Below are 27,459 nucleotides of genomic sequence, written 5' to 3' on the forward strand. Positions count from 1 at the left end.
GAATTGAATTCGGAGGTCCCTAGCTTGAGTTATGAATTTTTGATAAAAATTAAAAGTCTAAAAATTTATTATTTTTAAGAATTGATTGATGTTTGGCATTGTTAGTACCGAGTTCGTATTTTGGTTCTGGAGCCCAGTACAGGTTCATTATGATATTTAAGACCTGTCTGAGAAATTCTGTCAGAAATGGAGTTGATTTGACGTGATTCGCACCTTCGGTTTAGAAAATAGTAATTTTAAAGTGTTCTTGAGAATTTCATTCGATTTGGTGCTAAATTCAGAGTTTTAGTTGTTATTTTGGTGATTTGATGGCACGAGCAGGTCCGTATGATATTTTTAGACTTGTGTGCATGTTTGGTTTGGAGCCCTGAGGGCTCGGGTGAGTTTCGGATAGGCTACAGGGTGATTTGCACTTAGAAAATCTGAGATTTTTGCTGTAGCAGTTGTTCTGGTGTGCCCTTCTTCGCGTTCGCGTAGGTAGTGTCGTGAACGCGAAAGGTAAAATTGGGGCAGGAGAAATTTCTTCTTCGCGAACGCGAAGGATTGGTCGCGAACTTGAAGCGTTGGGGGTGGTACCCTTCGCGAACGTGATCTGTCTCACGCGAACGCAATAGTTTAAGGGACTTGAGGGAGGGGGTCATGTTTTTCTACACGAACGCGTCCACTAGTCGCAAACGCGAAGGCTTGGGGGGCGTTTCCTTACGCGAATGCGAACGCGAAGGCCTTAGGCCGCTGTGCATTGCGATCGCGACAGGCCTCTCACGAACGCGATGAAGGCATGTCCAGTGACTTAAAACAGACTCCAAACACGGGTTTAAGCTATTTCTTCAACATTTTTCAAGAACCAAATGGGTAGAGGCAATTTTCAAGAGTCAGTTTCTTCCCCAAAGTGTCTGTAAGTGATTCTAAAACATTTTCTTTCAATTACCCATTACATTTCTTGAATTATCAACCTAAAAATCTATAGTTTCATGGTAGAATTAGGGGTTAGGGTAGAAACTAGGGATTTCGAAAATTTGAAGATTTAGACCCCAATTGAAGTCGGATTCCAAAATTAATTACATATTTAGGCTCGGGGGTGAATGGGTAAAAGGATTTTTGGTCCGAACCTCGGGTTTTGACCAAGCGGGCCCGGGGTCGATTTTTTGACTTTTTGGAGGAAAATTTGGGAAATTTAATTTATGCAATATAATTGATTTCTTTAGAAATATTTGATATTATTGAGTTATTTTTGAATAGATACGAGTGGTTTGGAGGTGAATTCCAAAGGAAAAACTGTGATTGAGAATTAAGTGGCCTTCGGAGCGAGGTAAGTGTTGTGTCTAACCCTGACTTGAGGGAATTAGGAACCTTAGATTACTTTCTAAGTGAAATTCATGTGAGCGGCGTATATGTGAGGTGACGAGTACTTATGCGCCGCCAATTTACCTGTTTTCCATGTTTCTCTATTTTTCTTATATTGTCTCATTCCTATGCCAAATTGCTACGTGTTATACTACTGTTGTTCAATTTATCGTTCTTATCATGTTTACGAATTTTCTGGTGATAGTTCAGTTTTTATTTCAAAGTTGAGATTAATATTATGGAACCAAATGTTGAAGTAAGGTTTGTACTTGTTATTCTATCTCCCTGTTAGTATTTATGCATTGCATTATGGTAAGGGAGAGTGTTAATGCATGAAGGGTGATGTCGTGCCATATTTTGAGTGTTAATGCACGAAGGGTGATGCCGTGCCATATTGTGAGTGTTAATGCATGAAGGGTGATGTTGTGCCATATTGTGAGTGTTAATGCACGAAGGGTGATGCCGTGCCATATTGTGAGTGTTAATGCACGAAGGATGATGTTGTGCCATGATATGAGAGTTACTGCACGAAGGGTGATGCAGTGTCGTTTCTATTAATTTTATGGTAAGATTGAGAGTAGAAGCACGGAGGGTGATGCCGTGCATTTTTACTTATTGTATTCACTATTCCTGTTGATTCATGGTATATTGACTACTCCGATGATCATTCTGTTGTAGTTCTTTATCTTGTATTCCCCTTAGTATGTTCCCCTCCCGACATTTCCTGTTTAGTTCTTCATTTCTGTTATTTGCATATACACTGTTAAATTATACAGGTTGATTTGTAGGTGCCTTGCCATAGCCTCGTCACTACTTTATCGAGGTTAGGCTCGACACTTACCAGTACATGGGGTCAGTTGTACTGATACTGCACTTTGCACTTTCTGTGCAGATTTTGATAACGGCTCGGGTTGATCGAGATTTTGCTATTGGTCCGCTGTCCGGAGACTCAAGGTAGATCTGTCGGCGTTCACATACCTTGAAGTCCCCGTCTATCTTTTCTGTTCTATTGTTTCTTTCATTCAGACTGTTGTATTTCTTTTCTGACTATTACTTGTAGCAATTTCTAAAATGGTCGTGAATTGTGACTCCAGATCCGGGTAGTAGTAATTAATACAGTTTTATGATATTCCGTGCTTATTATATTTCATCTTAGTTAATTATTGATATTTACTGAATGGAAATAAGTAATTGGTTTAATGATTCTCTAACGTTGGCTTGCCTGGGAAGTGAAATATTAGGCGCCATCACGGTCCCGTCAGTGGGAAATTTCGGGTCATGACAGTTGGTATCAGAGCACTAGGTTACATAGGTCTCACGAGTCACGAGCAAGCTTAGTAGAGTCTGAAGGATCGGTACGGAGACGTCTGTACTTATCTCTCAGAGGCTATGACATTTAGGAAAAATATCACCTCTTTCATTCCTTTTCGTGCGGCATTGATTTTACTTGAAACCTATATCTCACATTCCTTTGTATCTACTCGTGTATGACATTGCACACTCGGTATCAGTTGTGCGTCGACGGTTCGTGATGCCGACAATGAACTACGAGGAAGCCAAAGATGCGCAAACATTGCCTCAACGTGTGACTGAATATACGGACATATAAAGAGATCACCCAGTGGATAATGTGGGGGGGTGCAACCTACCTTGGCATCTGGTGAACTATGACTTCGCGCTGAGTGGGGGAGTCCACTATCAATGAATGGATTGTGAGTTGTGTGTTATATCAGTTTTGGCCTCAAATGCATATATGTGGTACTGAAAGGTTCTCCCAAAATTTACATGTGTTTAAGACCTGAGATTTTGTAGAGGATTTGGTTGGGACTTGCGGTATGTCTGCCTCCATAATAATCCTATACTTCAGTACCAAAGGAGTTAGAGAAACAACTTTAAATTTACAGAAGATCTACTCAGCGTGGACGTCATGGTTACGGATTTTGGGATGCTTCGGAGGAAGTACAGTGGTTGACGAGATTCTGGACTATGTGGTTTGTGCCAAGATTTGTTTGTATAGAGCTCTACTTTTGTGATCATTGTGTATAAATAGGGCTAAGGGTTACCTCTGATAAGAATCGAAGAGTATGTTAAGAAATGGGTCAGCTCAACAGTGTCGAGACAGCATAACAAAAGAATAAATTGGCCTTGGGAGAGATAATTCTCCACATGTATCTGTGGCAAGCCTATGAAGAGGGCAGACCAGCCAATACAACACCGCCCCACTTGGCTCGGTTCTCAAAAATGCTTTTGAAAGAGTTTGTTTTCCGGACTCTCCGTAATGCATGGCGCATACGGTTTGAACGATTGCGTCAGGTCACCATGACGGTGTCATAATATGCCATCATGTTCAATAAGTTAGCTCGTCATATTCCTACTTTGCTTCCTACAGCCAGAGAACGAGTCCACAGACTCATTAAAGGACTTATTATGATCGTAAAATTTTGTATGACTCGGGAGCTACAGACTGACACTTCATTTCCACTAGTGGTAGAAATTGCCAAGATATTAGAACGTGTTCCGGGTGAGGAAAAGGAAACCAAGGAGACCAAGATGTCTCGAGGTTCTTGGGGATTCAGTGGATTCTACTCTGTGAGTATAAATCATTATGGCGGGGGCTCGGATAGTCGGCCAGCCCAGTTCGCACATCGGATTAATCGAGGTGCTCCAGTAAGTTCTTTTAATGCACCACTGACATAAGTGTCCTACAATGGTTATTCTAGTTATCTGGCACAGACTCAGTATGAGCAACCAAACCCGCAGATGGGTTGTTATGAATACGGCGATACTAGGCACATCATGAGAAAATTGTCCCAAACTTGGGAGAGGCATATTTTATCAAAGCACTCAGGCTACGTGCCCCATTGCAGTTACTACACCACCCACACGATCAGTTAAGGGTGGAGGATAAGCGGGTAGAAGGCGTCCTAGAGGTGGAGACCCGGCTGTTGTTATATTTTTTTTATGGTATGATGGGGGTCGTTACATCAGATGGTGTCGTTATAGGTACGACCTCGATTTAAAATAAAGGAATAATTTCCTTAACTTGATTCGGTTCTGAGAATCAAGACGAGTCCTCCTATTGTGCTCCACTTACGAGTAAACTTCGTAATTCTATAATCTACTTATGTGTTTACTTCTGTTGGGAGGTTTTATGGAGATAACTATACCTATCATTCCATGATGGACTCTAATAATATCTGTGAAGCTAAAGGTGCCTTTCTGGTACTTATTTCGGTATGTTTTGATGTATTTCCGGATAATTTATTTACAAATTGTGAATTATATGCCCTACCGGTGTGGGGTTCATTATGTGTTGTGATTTTGTTTAACGAAAGTTATTTAAAAGGAGAAAATGGAAAGTTTCAATTGGCAAGATGTACATATTACTTGTGATTCAGAACAGAGGCCGAGGTCCTTATATTTTTAAATAAATTGATATGTTTAAACCGGTCTATGAGCTGCGGTGGAAGTTATATAAGGACGAGATCCTTGTGAAAAAAATAATTCTTGTATTTAAATTCTCTCTTGTGAAATTTAATTTGTACGATAGTACTAATAGGGAGTCATGCCTGCTAGGCTTATTTAAAAAATATTTGCATGAAATTCTCTGTGCATACTTGCCAAATTCGTGTTTTAATATTGAGTTGTAACCTACGAGATAGGTGCCCGCCCAGGTGGCGTTAAATGCGACTCGTTAATTCGGGTAAATAATTATGAGGTCTTCATGTCTCGCATCTCGTTATTAGTATTGTGAAGGTTTGAAACGAGATTTTTGTTAACATGAAGTTAATTGATGATTCTGTAATTGATTATGGAAAACTATTAAGACCAGATTAACCCAGAAGGGTTCCCCATTTAGATGGTCAGACAAGTGTGAGTTAAGCTTTCAGAAGCTCAAGACCGCTTTGACTACAATGCTAGTGTTGGTATTACACACAGGTTAAGGATCGTATACGGTATATTATGACGCCTCTTACATTGGGCTTGGTACAGTATTAATGCAAGATGGCAAGGTAATTGCATATGCGTCGCAGCAATTGAAAGTTCACGAGAAGAATTATCATGTTCATGACTTAGAACTGGCAGCCATTGTTCATGCGCTGAAGATTTGGAGGCATTACCTCTATGGTGTCTCGTGTGAGGTATTTACTGATCATCTTTGCCTTCAGTACCTGTTCAAAAAAAAATGATCTTAATTTGAGGCAGAGAAGATGGTTAGAGTTGTTGAAAGACTATGATATCACCATTTTGTATCAACCCGGAAAGGCCAATGTGGTGGCCGATGCTTTGAGTAGAAAGGCTGTGAGTATGGGCAGTCTTGCGTATATTCCGATTGGTGAGAGGCCATTAGCTGCATATGTTCAGACTTTGGCTAATAAATTCGTGAGGTTAGATGTTTCAGAACCCATTCGAGATCTACACTACAAGAATATTGACTTTTAGCGACCAAATTCTAACGAAGGGAATTGAATCCGGTCATTATAAGTGTATTTATGACGACCAATATTTTTTCCGGTCGTCAAAATCAATTTCTAGTGCAATATTAACGAAAGGATAATTTTTGGTCTTTAAAAATTATAAAATCCGGACGTTAAATATGAAATATTGGGCGCTAATTTTTTCCCTCTTTTTTTGCAACCCACATTCAACCCACGCACCCCCTCAACTCTCTTCTCCCACCCCCACCCCCACCCCCCAAAAAAGGGTATATCTTTATATTGTTACTTAAAGAGCAGAGACCTAGTATCTCAGAAATTGAACTCTTTAAAGAATCATAATTTTGGTTCTTCTCTGCAACCTAGGGTTTCAATCTCCTTCTCGTCAAGGTAAGCTCTAAACTTGCAGTCAATTATTTTGTCCAAATTTGCCTATAAGTTGTTAAAGGAATGACTGAAAATTATCTTATTTTTTCATACGGAGTATAACATGCTGTCCAACTTTGGATTGAAGTTGTTGAAAGAATCTCTTAAAATTATGTTTGCATTTATACCAAGTATAGTGTGCTGCCAAATTTGCATTTTAGTTGTTGAAGGAATGTCTAAATCAGCCTGTTAGAGCCTTATTCATGAGAGGATTTACTGGAAATCATTGGAAATTTCTTTAATCCTTGTTCCATAAATTCATTAGAGCTGATTCTAAAGCATCTCTACGGAGTTATTGAAGGGTTCTTTATAAGAATTAATTATTTTTATGGTTTGAAATTGGGCATTTTTTTATGTTATCGTCTCTCTCTATCTCTATGTTTTTCAAATACTGGGTTGCATCTTATAATTACATATGCTCCAAACTAATAATTACATGTAGGTTTTATGACATTGCTGATGAATTCGCAGAAGTTGGTTTTTTATTTTCATTGAATATTGCCTCGTTATAGGTCAATTATGTGTATTCGTCTTGTAGAGCAGATAATTTTGTGGAATTGGGTTTGATTGCATATTATTATTGGAACAAAAGGTTTCTCACTATCTAGTCGTGATTGTATTGTAAAATTTTCGTGTGAAATAAGAATTCGCTAACTTTATCCTTAATTAAACTTTCTGAGTACATTAGGAAGAAATACGCGATTCTCTTTTTCTACCCACTAGACTTCACATGTGTTTGCCTGACATGTTAGCTTGTATCCTAAAATCACTCAACTGCTACTTTCACTTACTTATAATGAAGTTGAACTGATTATGGTTGTTTCTTAATGTATGTTTTCGCTATTATCAATTCATGCTACTGTAGAGATCACTGCTTTCACTGATCCTTATGAAGAATTTTAGAAGGTGAACATGCCTGCAATAAGATCATTTATATTAGCTCCACCTTACCAAAGCAATCAAATCATGGCCAAATCCCTTGTTTCCTCGCCTCTTGATGGACTTACTTCATCTGAAGACATTCCCACATTGTATGAATTAATTGAAGTAGTTCGTTTTCTGGATTTTCTTGTTTTTAGCTATCTCCTTTTTGACTTTCTAGTTCTTCTTTATTATATTGTAAAAGAATCGAACAAGTACGTAGAGCTTACCATGATCACCTTTGTTTTCTATATTATAAAGCAAATGGTGATTTCACTTAGATGCTCTTTAGTTTTGGCTGTTAGGCACTAGTTCTGCCATTTTCCATTCTCATTATCTAGTTATTTATGATCGATCAATTTGAAAGCTTGAAAATATTTAGTTTTGTCTTTGCTGTAAAGAAACATTCTTTTTGCTTTATTTAGTATAATGCTTTGGGTTGTGCTAGTGTACTTGGATATTTGAGATACTGCTGTGGTGCATTTAAAAAAGATTGGTCTGCATTTTTTGCTATTTCTGCACTTATTGTCAATACTAAAAGTTTTTGAATTAGAAGAAATAAGGAATAACACACAGTACCCTAATAATACTTGCTAGTTGGCATCCTTTTTCTTATTGGCAGCTTGCTGAAATATTTTTCTTTTTCGGGTAGCTTAATAATACTTTTCTTTCTTTTGTTGTATTAGGTTGACATGAATCTATCAAAATCTCGGAAGTTTGAAATACAATCAACTTGAAAGACTGTTAAGCATTCATACGTTGCGCCAAGTGCCTTAGCAAGGGGACGAGGGCAAAGCTTTAGATCTTTGGGTTCGGTAAGGGTAAATGCTGAACAGAGACTCCCGATTGGAAATAGTAAAAATCTTAATGCAGCAGCTTCTTATCTGAATGAGCTAGCTCAGAATATGAATCTTGCACCTCCTGGTTTTGATCCACTAGAAGATGATGTTTTCCTCCCTCAAGAAGTTGAAGTGATGCAAGACACTCAAAGAAGCAAAATAAGTATTTTTCTGTCTCAGTTTGTAATATTTGTTTGCTGTTATTGGATTGGCCCTTTTTTATGATTAACTCAAATTGGAAATTAGCAGGTTCGTGTGAATCTGAAAAGGTAAAAATGTTCTAGGACTCAAAGTTGGAGAAAAGTTGAGCGTCACTTTCTACCACAATCGAGCTGTTGGGAAGCATTCAACCACATTTGTGAGACACTTAGGTATATTAGTTCGTGATCATAATATGTGTCCATTGCGCGTACACTCGTGGGCGGATATCGAAGAATATAAGCTGGACCACATTTGGGAAGTTGTTACTGTAAGAATTTAAAGTATTACTTTAATTTGTTCTTTTGCCTTTTTCTTTTCTTCTTTCACAAATGAAAAGAAAATTAATTTTGAACCTTATAATCTTACATAATAATCATGTTAAATCATTGAGTTTTAGTTTAAGCGTAATAAAAAGAAAATATATTTTAGAGGCGCTAATTTTGCAGCATACAGATACTTCCAGAATAAAGGTTTGATGTTCGCCTCTTCATGCTTGCTGCTAGAAAAGAATTTGACTTTTTAGTTTTAATTTTTTTGATTGCTGTTAATTTTAATAATAGTAATAAAAGTTTGATCGGTACATCTACAATATGAGATCGCCAGTAATGGAGGCAGGGCCTCCTTAAGGTTTATTGCCGCTTTGCGACATAACATTTCAGTTTATATGCCATTTGAAGATTTCTGCTTTGGTTGAAGTTAGGTCACTAAGATTTTGTGTTAAAAGAAATAAGGAAGAATGAAATCAAGATAGGCAAAGGAAGCTCTTTTGCAGCGTAAAAAACTAAAGTAAATGTTTGGGAGGTTTTATCTCCATTCAGGCATAAGGTGTATTTTGTTTCTTCTTTAATCTTTGGATACAGTAATTTGAAGTTGTTGGCGTCGTTTCTGGCATGTATGGCTACAACCAGAATACTAGTATTATAGTTTAATTCTTTCATATAACATTCAAAAGAAAATAATTATTATTTAAAAGTCGAAGGATTTCATCTTAAAGTGTTTTGGTTCTAACAATTAATTTGTCACTAGTAACGCTCAATGTTTTATTTAATATTATTGGTTAAATTTTTCTTTTTTGTTTGGTTAAAACTCATTGAGTTTTATGTTTGATGATATTCTTAAAATATTATAGGACAAATTTGATAGTGCTGACATAAATGGTCAAAGAGATCATGTCTTGAAACATATGAGAAGGTTATGGAATAATTGGAGAGGATCATTGCACATTATTGTGAAATCTAAGCCATTGCACGACGTTTTAAAGGATGTGCCAGAGGGGGTCGATAAGAGTGATTGGGAATGGTTGGTCAAGGAGCACTTCTTATCTGAAAAGTTTAAGGTATGACTTCATAACAATTTATAGCATCTTAATTTTTTTAAGCGGCAGACCACACCTTCTATGTTCTGTTGTTATTATAGGAAAGAAGTACAAGAAACTCAATGAATAGGTCTAAGTTGATTATGCCTTATCGTACGGGCAACAAGCCTATCAGAGAGATTATTTATGAACTGCTATGTAAATCGTGCTATTGTGTTAAGAAACCCCATCTTTGTTTAAATGATTTGTTTGACTTGTTTATTTAAATGCGAAGGGAGGCAAAGATGGTAATCCACCAGATATGGCAACTATTTTCTTTGAGACTCATAAGAAGAACGATAAACTTGTCGAACCTGAAACCAATGAAAAATATGTATGTTTATTGATAAATTTTATTTTACCCCTTCCTTTGACTAAAAGCATTGCATTATTTCAAAGCTTATAATTTTTTAGGCTGAAATTCAAGAACTGGTACGATCTGAGCCGTCTCTTATAAACATTGAGGTTGTAGAAAGGTGCTTTGGACCTCAATGCAAGATCCATGTGTTTGGATTTGGAGGTGGAATAACCGCTAAGGAGTTGAAAGATGGTAACTCCTCTAAGGTTGAACTATTGGATGAGTTGAATGCAACTCGTAAAGAAAACCTATCACTTAAAAAAACGCCTAGATAACTTAGAGAGTACAGTTGCACGACTTGCAAGCAAATTTTCTGGTCAGCCTTTATCAACACCATGTTCAAGTGAATCAGATACAGGCATCTGACAGACAGGTTAGTAAACTTTTTACCAACCTTTTACAATTATCACATGTCATATTCATTTATTTAGCTAGTCACCCTGCCACTTTCTACTGCCATATCTTTCTTTATACAAATTATAATTCCACTTATGATATGATGAGTATTTCTTAATCAAATGAATAAACAAAACTTTCTTCTATTTTTCATGTCAACAACTCATGTGCCTCGCTCGTTTTTGTTGAAGGATGAAATAAATAAATAACTGCTCTTCATGAACTGAGTGATCACCATCCTACTTCACTATGAAAGCCTTCTATATTTCTTAATCCATTTTTCTTGATCACTTATAGAACTTATTTGTCCTTTGCTGAACTTTTTCCTTTTCTTTTGGGTTAAATCAACAAGATTATATGTTATTTTATCTAATTTTGATACTTTTCTACACTCAACAATGTGCTAAAAAAATTCTGTAAATATTTTTGCATAGACAATGAGCTTATTTCAAGTATCCAGAGAATTCTAATTCACTGGAATATTAATGGATAGCAGTCAACTAGTCAGATACCTCTGCTTCTGAATTTTTGCAAAAATCTCTATTTTGTTCTTTAGAAGTGTAACTTTCTTGTATGCTTTAGCATATTGTTTTGTTAGTACTATATAAAAAATTAGTAGCAACTACTTCTAGGTACAAAAATAAATGGCAGTGTCTCTACCATATGTAGTTGCGCCATTTTTCATTTTCCTTTTCTACTCTTTATTGATATTGACAAGTGTTAGATAGTCTCATTCAAGATACAAATAGACAGAACAGTAGTAGGAAAAAGATGACAGAAATTTTATAAATTAGTTTGTTTGGTATTTTTTTCTCAATGTAATTATGTGTACTGATATGTTTTGTTTGCTTTTTAAGATTCTTTTTTTAGGAATTTGTCTTTTCATTGTTGTTGTCTGCCCCCTCCCCCTCTTTGGTATTAGGGAAAAAAGAAAAAAGTGTCAACAAAGGCACACCATTACTGGAGATGGTGCTTGACTGTAGTTTAAATTTTTGGGACTTTCCCAGTCACGGTTATTTGAATTTCAGGAAATCTCTTATCATTTATATTTATAATGGCCAAGCTTGATTTATTTACTTCAATTGTTTAATCAACATACTGATTAAATTTGTTCATTTATTTTTCAAATAACATTGCTAGAGAAGTTTTTACTAAACTGACATGAACTTGTTCTTTTAGCAGATAAAAAATTTGAAGTATGAAGACGTCATTGAAGAAAGTGCAAAGCAAGTTGATGCATAATAGATTGTATAGCTTTCTTAGCGGTTGTCTAGGGATGTTATCATTTTTACATATGTTACTATTTCATCTTCTCTCTTTTAGGAGTTGATAGTGACAAAGTCATTCAGTTTAGATAGGTATTGTGTTGTTTTTTTAGTTCTTTCTAATTAACATATTCATTTTATTTGAATACATATTGATTACTTATTATTTTTTCTGATGCGTGTGTGAAAGTATATGGAATAATGAATATTATTGTGCAAACACCGGGAAAATTATGATATTATCTATTTGCATTTATAAAACTTGCATAGTAGCAACGACTGAATTATTAAATAGGTATTAGCAAAAATAAATTTGGTCATTAAAAATACTATTGTTAAAAGTAACATAAAATTAATGTCGGTAAAAGTAATTATAGTAATCAAATTTATGGTTGCTTTTAAAGAGCTTTAATGAATGGATGACAAATCAACGAGGGAAAAATTCGGTCACAAAAAGTAGGTATAACGACCATAACTTATGTCGTCGCTAAAGAATCTTTAATGACCGACCTCCAATATGGTCGTTAACTTTTAACGACGACGCTTTTCGTGACCGCTGACGACTAGTTTTTGCCCAGTCGTTAATGACCTATATCGACCATATTTGGGCTTTTAACGACTGGATTTTCCCTCGCTAAAGATCACTTTTCTTGTACTGCTAGCTTGCACAGTGACTCGGCCTTCTTTATATGAGCGCATCAGAGAGAGGCAGTATGATGATCCTCGTTTACTTGTCCTTAAGGACACAGTGCGACACGGTGATGCCAAACAGGTTGCTGTGGGGGAAGATGGAGTTCTGCGAATGCAGGATCGTATTTATGTACCTAATGTGGATGGGCTTCGTGAATTAATTCTTGAAGAGGCACACAGTTCCAGGTATTCTATTTATCCAGGTATCGCCAAAATGTATCAAGATTTGCGGCAACATTATTGGTGGAGGAGAATAAAAAAGGATATAGTTGCATATGTAGTTCAGTATCTGAATTGTCAGTAAGTTAAGTACGAGCATCAGAGACCTGGTAGGTTGCTTCAGAAGTTAGAAATTCCTGAATGGAAATGGGAGCATATCACTATGGATTTTGTTGTTGGACTCCCACGGACTCAGAAAAAATTTGATGCAGTTTGGGGTCATTGTGGACAGGTTGACCAAGTCAGCACATTTTATTCCAGTAGCAGCTACCTATTCTTCAGAAAGGTTAGCTAAAAGTTTCATTCGTGAGATTATCCGCCTTTACGGGGTACCCGTATCTATTATTTCAGATCGAGGTACACAGTTTACCTCGCACTTTTGAAGGGCAGTACAACGTGAGTTGAGTTGAGCACAACATTCCATCCTCAGCCGGACGGGCAGTTTGAGCGTACTATTCAGATCTTGGAGTATATGCTCTGCGCCTGTGTTATTGACTTTGGAGGTTCTTGGGATCAGTTCTTGCCATTAGCGGAGTTTGCCTACAATAACAGCTACCAGTCGAGCATTCAGATGGCTCCATATGAGGCCTTATATGGAAGGCGATGCCATTCGCCAGTTGGCTGGTTCGAACCGGGAGAGGCTCGGTTATTGGGTACCGATTTGGTACAAGATGCCTTGGATAAGGTCAAGATTATTCAGGATCGACTTCACACAACTCAGTCTAGGCAAAAGAGTTATGACGACTGTAAATTTCGTGATATTGCATTCATGGTTGGAGAAAGAATATTGCTTCGGGTATCGCCCATGAAGGGTGTTATGAGATTTGGGAAGAAGGGCAAGTTGAGCCCTAGGTATATCGGGCCATTTGAGATCCTCGAGAGAGTGGAGGAGGTAGCTTATAGACTTGCGTTGCCTCCAGGGTTATCCTCAGTTCATCCGGTATTCCATGTGTCTATGCTCCAGAAATATCATGGTGACCCGTCCCACGTGTTAGATTTCAGCTCTGTCCAGTTGGACAAGGATTTGACTTACGAGGAGGAGCCGGTGACAATTCTAGATCGGCAAGTTCGCAAGTTAAGATCAAAGAGTTACCCTTCAGTTCGAGTGTAGTGGAGAGGTCAGCCTATTGAGGCAGCTACTTGGGAGTCCGAGTCCGATATGCGGAGTAGATATTCCCACCTTTTCACCAGCCCAGGTACTTTTCTATATCCGTTCGAGGATGAACGGTTGTTTTAAAGGTGGAGAATGTGATGACCCAAAAGGTCATCTTATGTTTTAAAACTCGAATCTGCGCTTTTAAGCCTTAAAAATCGCATCTTTACCCTCCTCGATTTGCGTGCGCAACCCGGACAGTTTTTCAAAAATTTTTTATGTTGAAAACTAATGAAAATAAGAATTTTTACCTTAAAAGTTGATTTTAGTTGACTTCGGCCAATATTTTTGATAAACGGGCCCGGATTCGTGCGTTGACAATCCCGATAGGTCCATATCGAATTATGGGACCTGGGCGTATGCCCGGAATTGAATTCAGAGGTCCCTAGCTTGAGTTATGAATTTTTAATGAAAATTAAAAGTCTGAAAATTAATTATTTTTAAGAATTGATTGATGTTTGAAATTGTTAGTACCGGGTCCGTATTTTGGTTCCGGAGCCCGGTACAAGTTCATTGTGATATTTAAGACCTGTCTGAGAAATTTGGTGAGAAATGGAGTTGATTTGACGTGATTCAGACGTCTAGTTGAGAAAATAGTAATTTTAAAGTGTTCTTGAGAATTTCATGCAATTTGGTGCTAAATTCGGAGTTCTAGGTGTTATTTTGGCAATTTGATCGCGCGAGCAGGTCCGTATAATGTTTTTAGACTTATGTGCATGTTTGGTTTGGAGCCCCGAGGGCTCGGGTGAGTTTCGGATAGGCTACGGTGTGATTTGCACTTAGAAAATCTGAGATTTTTTCTGCAGCAGCTATTCTGGAGTGCCCTTCTTCGTGTTCGCGTAGGTAGTGTCGTGAACGCGAAAAGTAAAATGGGGGCAGGGGAAATTTCTTCTTCATGAACGCGAAGGACTGGTTGCGAATGCGAAGCATTGCGGGTGGTACCCTTAGCGAACGCGATCTGTCTCACGCAAACGCGATAGTTTAAGGGACCTGGGGGAGGGGGATCATGTTCTTCTACGCGAACGCGTCCACTGGGTCGTGAACGCGAAGGCTTGGGGGGAGTTGCCTTATATGAACGCGTAGAAAGACTCGCGAACACGAAGGCCTTAGGCCGCAGTGCATCGCGATTGCGACAGGCCTCTCGCGAACGAGATGAAGGCCTGTCCAGTGACTTAAAATAGACTCCAAACGCGGGTTTAAGCCATTTCTTCAACATGTTTCAAGACCCAAACGGGTAGAGGCGATTTTCAAGAGTTATTTTCTTCCCCAAAGTGTTGGTAAGTGATTCTAAACCATTTCCTTTTAATTACCCATTACATTTCTTGAATTATCAACCTAAAAAATCTAGAGTTTCATGGTAGAATTAGGGGTTAGGGTAGAAACTAGGGATTTCAAAAATGTGAGGATTTAGACACCAAATTGAGGTCGGATTCCAAAACTAATGACATATTCGGGCTCGGGAGTGAATGGGTAAAAGAATTTTGGTCCTAACCTCGGGTTTTGACCAAGCGGGCTCGGGGTCGATTTTTTGACTTTTTAGAGGAAAATTTAGAAAATTTAATTTACGCAATATAATTCATTCATTTAGCAATATTTGATATTATTGAGTTATTTTTGAATAGATACGAGTGGTTCGGAGGTGAATTCCAAAGGAAAAGCTGTGATTGAGAATTAAATGGCCTTCGGAGCGAGATAAGTGTTGTGTCTAACCCTCACTTGAGGGAATTAGGAACCTTAGATTACTTGCAAAGTGAAATTCATGTGAGCGGCGTATATGTGAGGTGACAAGTACTTATGCGCCGCCAATTTACCTATTTTCCATGTTTCTCTATTTTTCTTATATTGTCTCATTCCTATGCCAAATTGCTACGTGTTATACTACTGTTGTTCAATTTATCGTTCTTATCATGTTTACGAATTTTCTGGTGATAGTTCAGTTTTTATTTCAAAGTTGAGATTGATATTATGGAACCAAATATTGAAGTAAGGTTTGTGCTTGTTATTCTATCTCCCTGTTGTTATTTATGCATTGCATTATGGTAAGGGAGAGTGTTAATGCACGAAGGGTGATGCCGTGCCATATTATGAGTGTTAATGCACGAAGGGTGATGTCGTGCAATATTGTGAGTGTTAATGCACGAAGGGTGATGCTGTGACATATTGTGAGTGTTAATGCACGAAGGGTGATGCCGTGCCATATTGTGAGTGTTAATGCACGAAGAGTGATGCCGTGCCATGATATGAGAGTTAAGGCACGAAGGGTGATGCCGTGTTGTTTCTATTAATTTTATGGTGAGATTGAGAGTAAAAGTATGAAGGGTGATGTCGTGCATTTTTCCTTACTATATTCACTATTCCTGCTGATTCATGGTATATTGACTGCTCCGGTGATCATTCTGTTGTAGTTCTTTATCTGGTATTTCCCTCAGTATGTTCCCCTCCCGACATTTCCTGTTTAGTTCTTCATTTCTGTTATTTGCATATACACTGTTAAATTGTACTGGTTGATTTTTAGGTGACTTGCCTTAGCCTCGTCACTACTTTGTCGAGGTTAGGCTCGACACTTACCAGTACATGGGGTCGGTTGTACTGATACTGCACTCAGCACTTTCTGTGCAGATTTTAATACCGGCTCGGATTGATCGAGATTTTGCTATTGGTCCGCTGTCCGGAGACTCAAGGTAGATCTGTCGGCGTTCACAGACCTTGAAGTCCCCATCTATCTTTTCTGTTCTACTGTTTCTTTCATTCAGACAGTTGTATTTCTTTTCTGACTATTACTTGTAGCAAAGTCTAGAATGCTCGTGAATTGTGACTCCAGATCCGGGTGGTAGTAATTAATACAGTTTTATGATATTCCGTGCTTATTATATTTTATCTTTGTTAATTATTGTTATTTACTGAATGGAAATAAGGAATTAGTTTAATGATTCTCTAACGTTGGCTTGAATGGCAAGTAAAATGTTAGGCGCCATCACGGTCCCGTCGGTGGAAAATTTTGGGTCGTGACACTCCTCCTCGTAAGTCAAATCTTTGTCTAATTGGACCGAGCTGAAATCTAACACATGGGACGGATCACCATGATATTTCCGGAGCATAGACACATGGAACACCGGATGAACCGCTGATAAACTTGGTGGTAATGCAAGCATATAGGCTACTTCACCCACCCTTTCAAGAATTTCAAAGGGTCCGATATACATAGGGCTCAACTTGCCCTTCTTTCCAAACCTCATTACACCTTTCATAGGTGAAACCCGGAGCAATATTCGTTCTCCAACCATGAATGCAATATCACAAACTTTACGGTCGGCATAATGATTTTGCCTAGACTGAGCTGTGCGAAGTCGATCCTGAATAATCTTGACCTTATCCAAGGTATCCTGTACCAAATCGGTACCCAACAACCGAGCCTCTCCCGGTTCAAACCAACCAACTGGCGATCGGCATCGCCTTACGTATAATGCCTCATATGGATCTATCTGAATACTCGACTGGTAGCTATTATTATAAGCAAACTCCGCAAGTGGCAAGAAATGATCCCAAGAACCTCCAAAGTCTATAACACAAGTGCAGAGCATATCTTCTAATATATGAATAGTGCGCTCTGACTGTCCGTCTGTCTGTGGATGAAATGTTGTACTCAACTCCACCCGTGTGCCTAACTCACACTGTACAGCACTCCAGAAATGTGAGGTAAACTGCGTACCTCGATCTGAAATAATAGATACGGGTACACCGTGAAGGCGGACAATCTCATGAATGTAAATTTCAGCTAACCTCTCTGAAGAATAGGTAACTGCCATTGGAATGAAATATGCTGACATGGTCAACTTGTCCACAATGACCCAAACTGAGTCAAATTTTTTCTGAGTCCGTGGAAGCCCAACAACAAAATCCATAGTGGTACACTCCCACTTCCACTCAGGAATTTCTAACTTCTAAAGCAAACCACCAGGTCTCTGATGCTCGTACTTAACTTGCTGATAATTCAGACACCGAGCTACATATGCATCTATATCCTTTTTTATTCTCCTCCACCAATAATGTTGTCGCAATTCCTGATACATTTTGGCGGTACCTGGATGAATAGAATACCTGGAACTGCATGCTTCTTCAAGAATTAATTCACGAAGCCCATCCACATTAGGCACATAAATACGACCCTGCATTCGTAGAACCCCATCTTCCCCCACAGCAACCTGTTTGTCATCACCGTGTCGCACCGTGTCCTTAAGGACAAGTAAATGAGGATCATCATACTGCCTCTCCCTGATGCGCTCATATAAATAAGACTGAGCGACTGTGCAAGCTAGAACCCGACTGGGTTCTGAAACATCTAACCTCACGAACTGATTAGCCAAAGTCTGAACATCTGCAGCTAATGGCCTCTCACCAACCGGAATATACGCAAGACTGCCCATACTCACAACCTTTCTGCTCAAAGCATCGGCCACCACATTGGTCTTTTCAGGGTGATACAAAATGGTGATATCATAGTCTTTCAACAACTCCAACCATCTTCTCTGCCTCAAATTAAGATCCGTTTGTTTGAACAGATACTGAAGGTTACGATGATCAGTAAATACCTCATACGAGACACCGTAGAGGTAATGCCTCCAAATCTTCAGCGCATAAACAATGGCTGCCAATTCTAAGTCATGAACAGGATAATTCTTCTCGTGAACTTTCAACTGCCGCGATGCATATGCAATTACCTTGCCATCTTGCATTAATACTGCACCAAGCCCAATGTGAGATGCTTCACAATATACCGTATACGATCCTGAACCTGTGGGTAATACCAACACTGGCGCCGTAGTCAAAGCGGTCTTGAGCTTCTGAAATCTCAACTCATACGCATCTGACCATCTGAATGGGACACCTTTCTTGGTCAATCTGGTCAATGGGCTTGCTATAGATGAAAACCCTTCTACGAACCAACGATAATAACCTGCTAAACCCAGGAAACTCCAGATCTCTGTAACTGAAGTAGGTCTAGGCCAATTTTGAACAACCTCAATCTTCTTAGGATCCACCTTTACGCCTTCTGCCAATACAACATGCCCCAAAAAGGCAACTGAGTCTAACCAAAACTCACATTTTAAAAACTTGGCATATAACTGATTAATCTTCAAGGTGTGAAGCACACTTCAAAGATGTTGCTCATGTTCCTCTCGGCTGCTGGAGTAAATCAAGATATCATCAATGAATACAACCACAAAAGAATCCAAATAAGGCTTGAACACCTGATTCATCAAATCCATAAATGCTGCTGGGGCATTTGTCAACCCAAATATCATCACTAGGAATTCGTAATGCCCATACCAAGTTCTAAAAGCTGTTTTAGGGACATCAGATGCCCTAATCTTCAACTGATGGTAACCAGACCTCAAATAGATCAAATAAGTCATCAATTCTTGGCAGCGGATATTTGTTTTTGATAGTGGCTTTGTTCAACTGCCGATAGTCTATGCATATCCGCATAGAGCCATCTTTCTTCTTTACAAATAATACTGGTGCACCCCAGGGTGAGATACTAGGTCTAATGAATCCCTGATCAAGCAATTCTTGTAACTGCTCTTTCAATTCTTTCAACTCCGGCTGAGTGCCCGGAGCCAAATCAATACAGAAGTTAATATCTCTGTCGGGTGGCATCCCCGGTAAATCTGCAGGAAATACTTCTGGAAATTCACCAGCAACTGGTACTGAGTCCATAGAAGGAGCATCCGCACTGGTATCGCGAATATAAGCCAAATAGGCTAGACACCCTTTCACTACCATGCGCCGAGCTTTCATATAAGATATAACCTTGCTGGCAGAATGACCAGGAGTTCCTTTCCACTCTAACCGAGGTAACCCCGGCATAGCTAGGGTCACTGTCTTGGCATGACAATCCAATATAGCATCATAAGGAGACAGCCAATCCATACCCAAGATGACATCAAAATTTACCATATCAAGAAGTAGAAGATCCACACTAGTCTAAAGATTACTAATAGTAACCACACATGAACGATAGACATGATCTACTACAACAGAGTCTCCCACCGGTGTAGATACACACATAGAAGCACTCCGAGAATCACAAGGCACAACAAAATATGAAGCAAAATAGGAGGACACATAGGAATAAGTAGATCCTGGATCAAATAGAACTGAAGCATCTCTATGTCAAACTGGAATAATACGTGTGATCACAACATCAGGTGATTCGACCTCAGGCCTAGCTGGAAAATCATAAAATCGGGGCTGGGCCCCACCACTCTGAACTGCGTCCCTGGGACGGCCTCTAATTGGCTGGCCTCCACCTCTAACGGTCTGACCTACACCTCTAATGGCCTGACCTCCACTTTTAATGGCCTGACCCCTACCTCTAGTTGGCTGAGCAGGCGGTGAAGCACTCGGTGCCGGTATGATGGCATGAGAATCTTGCCAAAATCTGTTACTCGCCAATCTAGGGCAATATGATGTGACCAATGTTTTTACACTCATAACACCCATCCTGATGTCGTGGCTGCTGAAGCTGAATTTGACCCAGATGGGCCGGATAACCACTGTAGTAACTCTGGAGCGATGATGCACTAATAGGAGCTGAATGTGCACTAAATGTTGGCTGCCCAGAGTAAGGCATAATAGGACCGTGACACCCTGAAGCACCGGGAAATACATGAAGTGCTGAATGAAACGGTCTAGGAGGATGACCCCTACCAAAATTACCTCTGCCTCCAGACGAGGCACCACTGAAACCACCGAACTGACGAGGCCTTTTATCGAACCTCTGCCCTCTCTCCTGTGCAAGAACCATCTCGATCCTCCTTGCGACATTAGCAGCCACCTGAAAAGAAATCTCACTTCCGGTCTCCTTGGCCATCTGAAGTCTGATAGGGTGAGTGAGTCCCTTAATAAACCTCCTCACTCTCTCTCCATCTGTAGGTAGTAAAAGGAGAGCATGATGGGCCAAATCCATAAAATGGGACTCATACTGAGTAACAGTCATACTGCTCTACTGTAGACGCTCAAATTGCTTGTAGAATTCCTCTCTCAATGTGATAGGGAGGAACTTCTCCAGAAATAGCTGAGAGAACTGCTCCCAGGTAAGTGCAGGCGATCCAACTGGTCGGGTCAATGTATAATCTATCCACTACCTCTTGGAGGAACCCGTCATCTGAAATACAACAAAATCGACCCCATTGGTCTCAACTATATCCATGATCCGCAGCACCCCATGGCAGCGTTCAAGATAATCTTGTGGGTCCTCAGAAGGTGTACCACTGAAGTGAACTGGAAAGAGCTTGGTAAACTTATCTAGTCTCAATAAGGCCTCAAAAGACATGGCGGGCCTATCACTGATCTGTGCCTCAACAACTGGCTGAACTACCCCAACTGGCGGGGCTGCTGGAGCTTGATTCTGGGGAGCAATGTGCTCCGGAGCGGGAGTAGTAGGAGTTTTTGCTCTTCCCCCAGCCTGTGAGATGGTTGGTGCCACTGTAAATGTACCATTATGGGCCACGCCCTCCATAAGACTTACCAAACGGACTAGAGCGTCCTGAAGTACTGGAGTAGCTATGAATCCTTCCGGGACCTGAACAAGTCCAACTGGTACATTCTGAACTGGAACCTCCTCCTGAAGGTCCACCTGAGGTTCTTCAACAGGTGCAGCTGCTCGAGCTCTGGACTGAGCTCTACCTCGGCCTCTGCCTCGGCCTCTAGCATGACCTCGGCCTCGACCTCTACCCCTGGCCATAGTTGCCACCGGGGGTTCTGGTCCCTGTCCATCGGTAGAGGTATTACGTGTTCTCACCATCTACGAGAGAATAAGAGTAGAATGGTTTAATCATCGATGATATAATAAAATCGCACGACAGAAGAAGAAAGAAGTGATATTGTTCCTAAACTTCATAGCCTCTGAGAGATAAGTACAGACATCTCCGTACCGATCCTTCAGACTCTACTAAGCTTGCTCGTGACTCGTGAGACCTATGTAACCTAGTGCTCTGATACCAACTTTCACGACCAAAAATTCCCACCTTCGGATCGGGATGGCGCCTAAAATTTTACTTGCTAGGCAAGCCAACGTTAGAATAATATTAACCAATTTTTAAACAATCTTTAAATTATTAATAATCAAAGAAACAAATGCGGAAGCAAAGTTTGAAATATAGCGAAATAACCCATAAAAACAACGGTGTCTAAATACCATCCCAGAATTGGTGTCACAAGTGCACGAGCTTCTAGAATAAATACAAATAAAGGTCTGAATAAAATAAAGTTGTCTGGAAATAAGCACACAACTAAAGTAAAATAGACGGAGACTTCAGAACTGCAGACGCCATGCAGTTATACCTCAAGTCTCCTCTGGTAGCTGAAATCCAAGCAAGTCTATGGTACGCCACTGGGACCAATTCTAAAATCTGCACAAGAAGTGCAGAGTGTAGTATCAGTACAACCGTCCCCATGTATTGGTAAGTGCTGAGCCTAACCTCGACGAAGTAGTGACGAGGCTAAGGCGGTTCACTTACATTAACCTATACGCAATATTAATAACAAAAACAAATAATAGAAACAAATCAGGTAACTCATTTATAATAATTGAAGCCAACTCAGCAGTCATAATCCATTAATATTTCAACCAATTCTGTTGCAGTGTGCAACCCGCTCTCACAACATATTCACATTCAATTTTGTTGCAGCGTGCAACCCACTCTAACAATATATTCACATTTAGTTCTGTTATATATTTATTTCAATCAAGTATATATAGACTTTTTAATAAGTCTGTTGCGGCGTGCAATCTGATCCCCCAATATTGACTTTTAATAAGTCTGTTACGGCATGCAATCCGATCCCCCAATATTGACTTTTAATAAGTCTGTTGCGGCGTGCAATCCGATCCCCCAATATTGACTTTTAAAAAGTCTGTTGCGGCGTACAACCCGATCCTCCAATATGGACTTTTTAATAAGTCTGTTGCGGCGTGCAACCCGATCCTCCAATATGAACTTTTTAATAAGTCTGTTGCGCCGTGCAACCCGATCCTCTAATATGCACTTTTTAATAAGTCTGTTACGGCGTGCAACCCGATCCTCCAATATATCCATTTCAATCAATTCTTATAGAAGCAATTTTCCTAATAAATGCAACAATTAATATAAAACTATAAGACATCAAGCCTACAATAATTACGATTTAATTATGAAATAAACAATGACAAATAAAAATTTATTATGGGAATCAGGGAGAAAATAGGCAGTTTAATGTTTAATATGCTAAATGTCAAGTAGCAATAATACACATAATTCAAATAAGATGTAACAATTAATGCAGGAATTCAAGAATTAATATTTGACAAAGAATAGGAGAGAAGTAATTATTATAACAATTAATTCATGATTTAAAACAATTTATGATTTTTCAAGTAAATATGCAAAGAATTAATTTGACGATGTATAGACACTCATCACCTCGCCTATATGTCGTTCACATGCATTTCACATGACAAATAATTTAAGGGTTCTATTCCCTCAAGTCAAGGTTAACCACGACACTTACCTCACTTTGCAATTTCCAATCAATTATTCAACCACAACTTTTCCTTTTAAATTTGTCTCCGAAAGCTTCAAATCTATTCACAAACAATTTGATATATTCAATACTAATCATATGAATTAATTCCATATGAATTTACAAGTTTTTCGGATAAAAATATGAAATTCATTAAAATATTCGACAGTGGGACCCACATCTCAAATCCCGAAAAAACTCACGAAATCCGAACACTCGTTCCGCTACGAGTTCAACCATAAAATAATTGTCCAATTCCGATATCAAATGGACTTCAAATCTTAACTTTTCGTTTTTGAAAGATTTTATAAAAATCTAATTTTTTTCCATCTAAATCCGAAAAAAATGATGAATATAGACATGGATTTGTGAAATATAATCACTTTTGGTTATAGAACACTTACCCAATTTAAAGTCATGAAAATACCCCTTGAAATCGCCCAAATCCGAGACTTGAAACTCAAAAATGAGTAAAAATGGCTAAGACCCGATTTTATGTATTCTGCCCAGCATTTTTGGATCTGCAGGTTATATTTTTGCACCTGCGGTCACGCATTTGCGAGAAAAATCTTGCATTTGTGAAGTAGGGCTGCCAGGCGAGGTTCCTCATATGCGGACATTTCTATCGCACCTGCGACGTCGCAGAAGCGACCAAACGACCGCAGAAGCGATTCAGCCTTGGCAGAAGCGGTCACGCATTTGCGCCCCATTTCTCCACAGAAGCGATGCAACTGGCCAGTGCCCAGGTCGCAAAAGCGACCAGCTTCCCGCAGATGCAGTTGCGCACCTGCGATCACCATTGCACAGGTGCGATTACACCAGGTTCTGCCAAGAACCTGCTGCTTTCAACATGCTCTAAACAATCCGAATTTCGTCCAAAACTCACCCGAGCCCATCGGGACCTTATCCAAATATCCCAAAAAGTCCCGTAACATAATACGGACTTACTCGGGGTCTCGTATCACGTCAAACAATGCTGAAATTACAATTCACACCCTGATTCAAACTTTGAGTTTTAAACTTTTCAATTTGCAAACGTCGTGCCAAAACATATTAAATGAATTCGAAATGACTTCAAATTTGGCACACAAGTCATAATGACATAACGAAGCTGTTCAAATTTTCATAACTGAATTCCGGCTCCGATATCAAAAAGTCAACCCCGTGGTCAAACTTGGAATCTTTAGCCTTTAAATTGCTAGTTCCGTTAAATGGTCATAACTTGATCTAGGGACCTCCAAATTAAATTCCGGGCATACTCTTAAGTCCCAAGTCACGATATGGAGCTACCGGAACTGTCAATATAATCCGGGTCCGTTTGCTACAAATATTGACCAAAGTCAACTTAGTTGAGTTTTAAAGCTTTATTTCACATTTTAATCCATTTTTCACATGAAAACGTTCCGGAAAATTTTATGGACTGCGCACGCAAGTGGAGGAAAGATAAACGGTTCTTTTCGAGGACTTAGAATAGAGAATTACTCATTAAATTTAAAGATGATATTTTGGATCATAGGCGAGCTCGATTTCGACCGTATACATATAGTCCTCTCATTTTTCTAAGAGTAGATGACGGGAAACGACATGAACTTCCGATCCTGACTTCAATATTAAGTGACAAAAATGACAAAATGGTCGAAATGTCTTGTCAATCAAGTCTTAATGGCATTAAATGCTCGTCAGTTGTCGGTCGTCCATTCCCAGATGTGAACAGTCGCTAGGAAGCTATAAATACCCCATCATTAGCTCATTCAAACTTTACTTTCAAACCTTCTGACCTCGTACCTTTAGAAATTTCAACACTTCCAAGCATTAAATTTCTGGCTATTCTGAAATCTTTTTATAAGAACTTCAGCTCTGTTTTTATCCCAAACCATCAAGCTTAATCTTTTAACTCCCTCTCTTTTCTTTATTTATCAAAGAAGTGGCGAAGACTTCAAAATCTGTTCCCCAAAAAGAAACTCTCTCTGCCTCGCGACAAGTTGTTGAGGAAAATGTTTCGCCTGCTGCTACCGAGGAACCGACACCAAAACCTCCTTTGAAAATATTCATGCCCGAGGGGTGCCTGACCGGTGCTGATTTAAAAATCGAGAAGCCCTCTTCCGTACTGGGTCGGTGTGAGCCGGTCTCATGATATATTTGCTCGATCACCGAGGACGCCCTCTCCGAGGTCAAGAAAGATTGCAACTGGGCTAATAAGCACGTAGTGGTCCCCAAGCCTGAGTAAGACATCACTACCCACGTGGAGGTACTTTTAAGTATTTACACTTATCCCTTCACGTTGGGTCCCTTGGACCCACTCATTATTGCCTTCTGTAAGAGGTACGAGGTGACCCTTGGTCAAATTCACCCTTATTTAAGGATAGTAATTCTCCTCCATATTTTCGTAAGCAAGATCGAGGGGTATCCCTTCACCCTCGACCATATCATGCGCTTATATTTTCCGCGACTTTATCAAGGGGACTAATGAAGCTTGCCCGTCGGGCAAGTAAGGCCCCGTTCTCGAGCATCGAAAAAGATCGGGATCAAGGCTGGTTAGGCCGCTTTGTCCGAGTGAAGACCTCAGATTTGATCCCAGCCGAGCATATGCCATTTCCTAAGAAGTGGAACATGACACGTAAGTATAATCTTGCTTTCAAGATTTTGTTCATCGCTCTATATTTTCCTCCCTTCTCATCGATATTTTGTGGTGGTGCAGTTGTTGCTCGGATGACGGATGTAGTTCCTCGACTTAATGAATGGGTTGAGGGCATTGTAACACAAAGGCCCTATTCCGAGCGTTCATGGCGCGATCTTTCGAAGGGACGATGGGAGGCCCGTTCCCACGGTGATATTTTTCTTAAGTGGCATTTGATTTCCTTTCTGTGCTGTTGAGTTCTTACACGTATTATTTCTTTTGGCAAGTTTATTAAAAGATGTCACAATGAGGCCTCCATCTGGTGATGACAACATCCTCACCAAACCATCTGCTCTGAGGCAGGATAAAGAGAAGAAAAGAAAAAGGGCTCCGAGTTCTCCGAGCTCTGAGAAGAAGAAGCGAAGGAAAGCATCAGTGCTAGAGCACTGTCTCTGGACTCACTATATCAATTGAGGGATGAGTCCGAGGGGGAAGGAGAAGCCTTCGATCTGGTAGCCAGTGTGTCGCCGCAGCTCGAAGGGCAAGGGGGCTCCGAAGTAGAGGGAGGAAAGGCCGATCTTCATCAAGTCGGGGAGGCAAAGGAAGAAGCAGGAACTGAAGCTTCTTGGGATGAGGGCAAAGCCCCGCAGGAAGCACTTGGCCCGATAGATATTTTCGAGTCACCCTCATTCACAGAGTCGATGTTCAACGAGGCACAAGGTGCAAAAGAACGCCCCATCGAGGGGGCCCATAGAGCAAACAAACCCTTCCGCAGTTTTTTCGACGGCGTGGATTCGGCGGCCACGGAGGACGCCACTAGATTTGGCGATATAGAGATACCGAGGAAGAGCTTATCATCTGAAGCAAGCGGGCCTTCCTCGAGCCCAAAATTAGTCGATAGATTCCCTTCTCTAAGTGCTAATCCCAATCGTAAGCGATCCATTGTTATCTCCCTTCCGAAGGATGCCCGAGTCCTCTCCGCTCCTATAGGGGTGGCCAGTTATCTTCGGACTTGGCATCGTATTGAAGCCACCAACAGGCAATATAGTTAGACAATCTATTAAGACTGTGAAATTGACTAACAATGAGGCAGAATATGAAATCATGATTGCAGGCCTTGAACTAGCCAAAAGGATGGGGGCAGAAGTGATAAAAGTCAAGTGCGACTCCCTCCTTATGGTAAACCAAGTTAATGCAACATTCGAGGTCAGAGAAGAACAAATGCAAAGATACTTAGACAAGTTGAAGGTAACATTACATCGGTTCAAAGAATGGACTTTGCAACACGTACCTCGAGATCAAAACAGTGAGGCCAATGCCCTCGCTAACTTAGGGTCATCGGTCGAAGACGACGAGTTCAATTCGGGGGCAGTCGTACAACTTATGAGATCGGTGGTGGAAGAAGGCCATGCCGAGATCAACTCGATGAGCCTAACTTGGGACTGGAGAAATAAATATGTAGAATATCTTAGGACTAGGAAACTTCCCTCGGATACAAAAGAATCGAGGGCCCTGCGTACAAAGGCAGCCCAATTTAGCATGTCCGAAGATAGAGCCCTATTCAGAAGAGCGTTTGTTTGCCCACTCGCAATATGTCTAGGGCCAGGAGATACTGAGTACGTTTTGAGTGAAATCCATGATGGTACATATGGAAATCATTCGGGCGCCGAATCGTT

General features: G+C 40.0%; 1 protein-coding gene across 6 annotated transcripts; it reads left to right on the forward strand.

Annotated features, from left to right (window-relative positions):
- The first annotated feature begins 6,013 nt into the window (after positions 1-6,013).
- LOC138896912 (uncharacterized) lies at positions 6,014-11,713 on the forward strand. 6 transcript variants are annotated; one of them, XR_011410495.1, is made up of 7 exons: positions 6,014-6,170; positions 7,814-8,129; positions 8,216-8,992; positions 9,297-9,503; positions 9,584-9,680; positions 9,761-10,252; positions 11,458-11,713. XR_011410495.1 is itself a non-coding variant. In XM_070182540.1 (5 exons), the coding sequence occupies exons 1-5, from the start codon at positions 8,361-8,363 to the stop codon at positions 10,152-10,154; spliced, it is 693 nt and encodes a 230-aa protein (XP_070038641.1). In that variant the 5' UTR covers positions 8,303-8,360; the 3' UTR covers positions 10,155-10,252. The 6 variants fall into 6 exon arrangements, 3 of the variants coding, with proteins under 3 accessions (XP_070038641.1, XP_070038645.1, XP_070038642.1); XR_011410494.1 differs by having other exon boundaries at positions 6,015-6,170; positions 9,584-9,855; positions 9,936-10,252; XR_011410492.1 differs by having other exon boundaries at positions 9,584-10,252.
- The last annotated feature ends 15,746 nt before the right edge of the window (positions 11,714-27,459 follow it).

This window comes from Nicotiana tomentosiformis, chromosome 1, assembly GCF_000390325.3.
Source record: "Nicotiana tomentosiformis chromosome 1, ASM39032v3, whole genome shotgun sequence".
NCBI lineage: Eukaryota > Viridiplantae > Streptophyta > Magnoliopsida > Solanales > Solanaceae > Nicotiana > Nicotiana tomentosiformis.